The following is a 3,601-nucleotide window of genomic DNA, read 5'->3' on the forward strand; positions in this document are numbered from 1 at the left end:
CGTCCCTCGCGCCCAGCGCCCCCGCCTGCCGCGCGTTGCGCCTGCCGTCGCCGCTGACGCCGGCCGCGTGCGGGTGTGGGCCCCTCGCCCCCGGCGCGTGCTCCTGCTGCGCCGGCTGTGGCAAGTGGTGCTGGGCGCCCGCGGCAATGCTCACGCCGCTGAGTGCCGCGTCAATGCACGGCGGCGTCTCGCAGGACATGCCCTCTCCCTCGTCCTCTCCCCACACCGCCCCGCCGCCCTTGAGGCCGGCGCCGCCACTTCCGCCGAGCGTGCCCCACACCGGCAGCATCCGCGCGACCGCCACTGGCGCCCCAACCCGCCCTCCTTGCGGCGGCGCGTCGCCGCCGACCCCGTCCGCCGCCGCCGGCCCGGGCCCCTCGTGGCGGCCCGACAACACCGCCGCCGTCAAGGCTTCAAGAGCCGCCTGAAACCGCTGCTGCTGCGCCGCCACCGAGTGCACCGCGGCCTGCGCGGCCTGCAGCTGTGCTAGCTGCGCCCGCCAGCAGGGCAGCTGCTCGTCGGCGCGCGCGCGCGCGGCGTCCAGGGCGGCGGCCTGTGCTGCACAGGCGGCCTCGAGGGCAGAGACACGCTCCGACACGCGGGCGAGGGCGTGGGCGTCGGCGCTGCCCCGCTGCAGTCGACCTGGGTTGGTCGGCATGGCGGGTGCGTGGGTCGTTAGGAGACGCCAAACTAGGGCCTTTGCTGTGAGTGGTGTGACGCTCGTGCGTCGCTCCGGACGGGCAGGTTGCAAGGCTGTAAATGGGCAACAGCTGCAGTCTATCGGCAAGAGCGGCGCCGTAAAGCCGCACGCACCGTCTGCTGCTGCCTCTACGGACGCCAGCCGAGACTCGAGGATCACCTAAGAATGGGCGGATGGGCGGGCGAGGGAGCAAGTCAACTTGAGCGTGACAACGAGGGGGAGAGGAGGGAAAGCGCGAAGGCAGGCGAGCGGTGCCGGGCTGCGCCTGCGGTGGGTCAATACGCAGGCGTCCAAAGTCGCAGCAGAGCAGCGGGCGCTGCGCCACGCTCTGGCCCCCCATGAAAGACACAGCGCCGTGCCGCGCTGGGCGTGGTGGCGGCGGCGGCCGCCGCGGTGCGCCCGCCCGTGGCTAGACCCCCTCGCCACACCCCAAGAGCCCGCCGCCAACCTGGCCGGCGGTCAGCTCCGACCGCAGCGCCTTGAGCCCATCCTCAGCCGCCGCCCGGGCCTCGGCGGCCCTCGACTCGACGGCCTCTTTTGCCTCCTCCAGCCCCTGCGCCGCCGCCTCGCGCGCCCCCGCCGCTGCAGCGTCAATGCGTGACGCAAGCTCGGCGCGGAGGGACGCCATCTGCAGCCCCACCTCGCGCCGCGCCTCGGAGACGCGTGCGTCGAGCAGGGCGCGCCCCTCCGCCGCCAAGCACCCCCGCAGTGCCTCCGCCGCTTCCGCCGCCGCCGCCGCTGCTGCTGCTACTGCTGCCTGAGTTCTTGCAGAGGGCGCGGCCTCAGGATTGCTCTGCAGCTGCAGCACCTGCTGCTGCAGGCTGGCCAGCTGGCCCCTGGTCTCCGCCACCTGCTGCCATAGGCCTTCGGTCGCCTGGTGTTGCCCGTCGTGGGGGTCGGCTGCATCACCCGCAGCTACCTGCTGCTGCTGCTGCTGCTGCCAGGCGGCCACCTGCGCCTCCAGCCCCTCGTGCCTCTCAGCCAGCTGCTGCTGCCGCGCCGCGAGCTTCTCCAGAGCTTCCGTCCCTTGCCGCCGCTGCTGCTGTTCCTGGTCCCGACACTGCTGTTCCTCCCTCAACCGCTGCCCCCACCACTGCTTGTCCTGCTCACGCTGCTCATGCTGCTCTGCAAGTTGCCGCCGCTGCTGCTCCACATCGCATTCGAGCCCTTCCAGCCGCGCCTGCTGCTGGTCACAGTCAAAGTCAGCGCCCACGCCCCGCGCCGCCTTGCCGGCTGCGTTCTCTTCAATCCTCCGCATCCGCTCTCCCAGCTCGACCAAGGTGGCTTCGACTGCAACGATTCCTGTGGGGCACTGTGTGTCGGTGGCAGCAGCATCAGCGTCGGCGCCTGGGCCCTCCAGCTGCCCTTGCTCGTCTTGATCCCGCTGGTCCTGGGGCTGCTGGTGCCGTTGCTGCTCTTGCTGCTGCTGCTGCTGCTGCTGCTGCTGTGGCTGCTGTTGCTGCTGTTGCTGCTGTTGCTGCTGTTGCTGCTGTTGCTGCTGTTGCTGCTGTTGCTGCTGTTGCTGCTGTTGCTGATGCTGCAACTCCCCCTGCCTGTCTTCCACATCACACAGGCGAGCTGCCAGCGCCAGCAGCGCGTCCCGCAGCAGCGCGTGCTGCGAGTCCTGCTGCTGCTGCAGCGCGCGCACCAGCTGCGCGAGGCCGGCCACGTGCTGCGGCGCGGTCGAAAGGGCGAGGCGAAGCGGCAGGGGACGCTGGTTGGCGCGGGGGCGCGCGCATGTGCATCAGTGTGCGCATGCGGGTGTGTGTGCCCTGCGCTCGCAGGGTCGGTTGGCTCTCCCATCCTGCACACCTGCTCGAGCGCTGTGTCGCCGCGCCGCTCGTCAGGCACACGGGGGGGTGAGGTGGGTGCGGTGCCTGAGGGGCTGCCGCGAGGGCTGTCCGCGAGGCGGCTGGGCGGCTGCGGGCGTAGAGGTGAGCTTTGGCGAGCCTGCTGCAGCGATGCGTACGATGGCGCCGTGGGCATGTTTGACCGCCGCTGCAGCGGCAGCACCGCGGACGGGAGGTCTTTCAGCTTCTGCAAGCCCTGGTGATGTTAATACCACGGCGTGTTACCGTCGCGACGGGCATCTAAACCGCTGCCACCGCTGCGAGTAGATCACCGCGGAGTTTTGTAGAGTATGACCGTATGCAATGAGCAAGGGAGCATTTTTGATGGCGCTCCCTGGACAGGCCTGACGTCGGCGCATCACGGTCCGGTACCAGAGGGACTCACTCATCACTCTGCTTCGCTCTGGTTCCGATTCCCTCCCGCTCAGACCATTACACAGAAGGTCATTATTATCCAAAAGTAGCACGAGGGGCACCTGAAAAGCCTCCCTTAGAGTTCATCTCACTTCGAGGAGTGCAGCGTGTGCGAGGGTCCAACCATGGCCCGCGGGACCGCGCGCCTGCTTCGTCTGGCGCAACAGGCGGCCCAGGCAAACTCACGCTCTATTACGACCAATGGGAAGGGCCTCGCCGCCGTGCAGCAGGCGGCGGGCGGCAGCAGCACCACCAATGGAGCGGGTGGTGGCGCCAGCACCAGCGGAGCATCCTCATTGCAGCAGACGCGCGGCGCGGTGCGTGGAAAGTCGCACGCGCCATGGAATCTTCCCCATGTATGCACGCGCGCAGAGGGGTGTCTGACTTACGAGCTTGCACGGCAGATGCATGTGGAGTCGCCGGGGTTTTTCCCGCCCGTCACTGGCGCTGGGCCGCCCGGCCACGCGTCACGTTGTAGTAGCACAACCCAGATCGCTGCACCCGCTGCAGCGCACAGCGCTTGAGCATGCCCCCGCGCCGCCGACCGGGAGCCCCCATGTCTGCATGCTGCGCGTGCACCGGGTAACAACGGCCGGAGCTGCGCGCATGGGGCCGCATGCAGCCCCCGCCCCAACTC

General features: G+C 69.7%; 1 protein-coding gene across 1 annotated transcript; it reads right to left on the minus strand.

Moving 5' to 3' along the window:
• Nucleotides 1-1,109: 1,109 nt before the first annotated feature.
• On the minus strand, nucleotides 1,110-2,790 carry MNEG_12628 (hypothetical protein; the record flags this gene model as incomplete). The annotated part of the gene is made up of 2 exons (XM_014038901.1): nucleotides 1,110-2,372; nucleotides 2,776-2,790. 2 exons carry the CDS (start codon nucleotides 2,788-2,790, stop codon nucleotides 1,110-1,112), a joined length of 1,278 nt encoding a protein of 425 aa, XP_013894355.1.
• Nucleotides 2,791-3,601: the final 811 nt, after the last annotated feature.

This window comes from Monoraphidium neglectum (assembly GCF_000611645.1).
Source record: "Monoraphidium neglectum strain SAG 48.87 unplaced genomic scaffold scaffold03344, whole genome shotgun sequence".
In the NCBI taxonomy this organism is placed as follows: Eukaryota; Viridiplantae; Chlorophyta; class Chlorophyceae; order Sphaeropleales; family Selenastraceae; genus Monoraphidium; species Monoraphidium neglectum.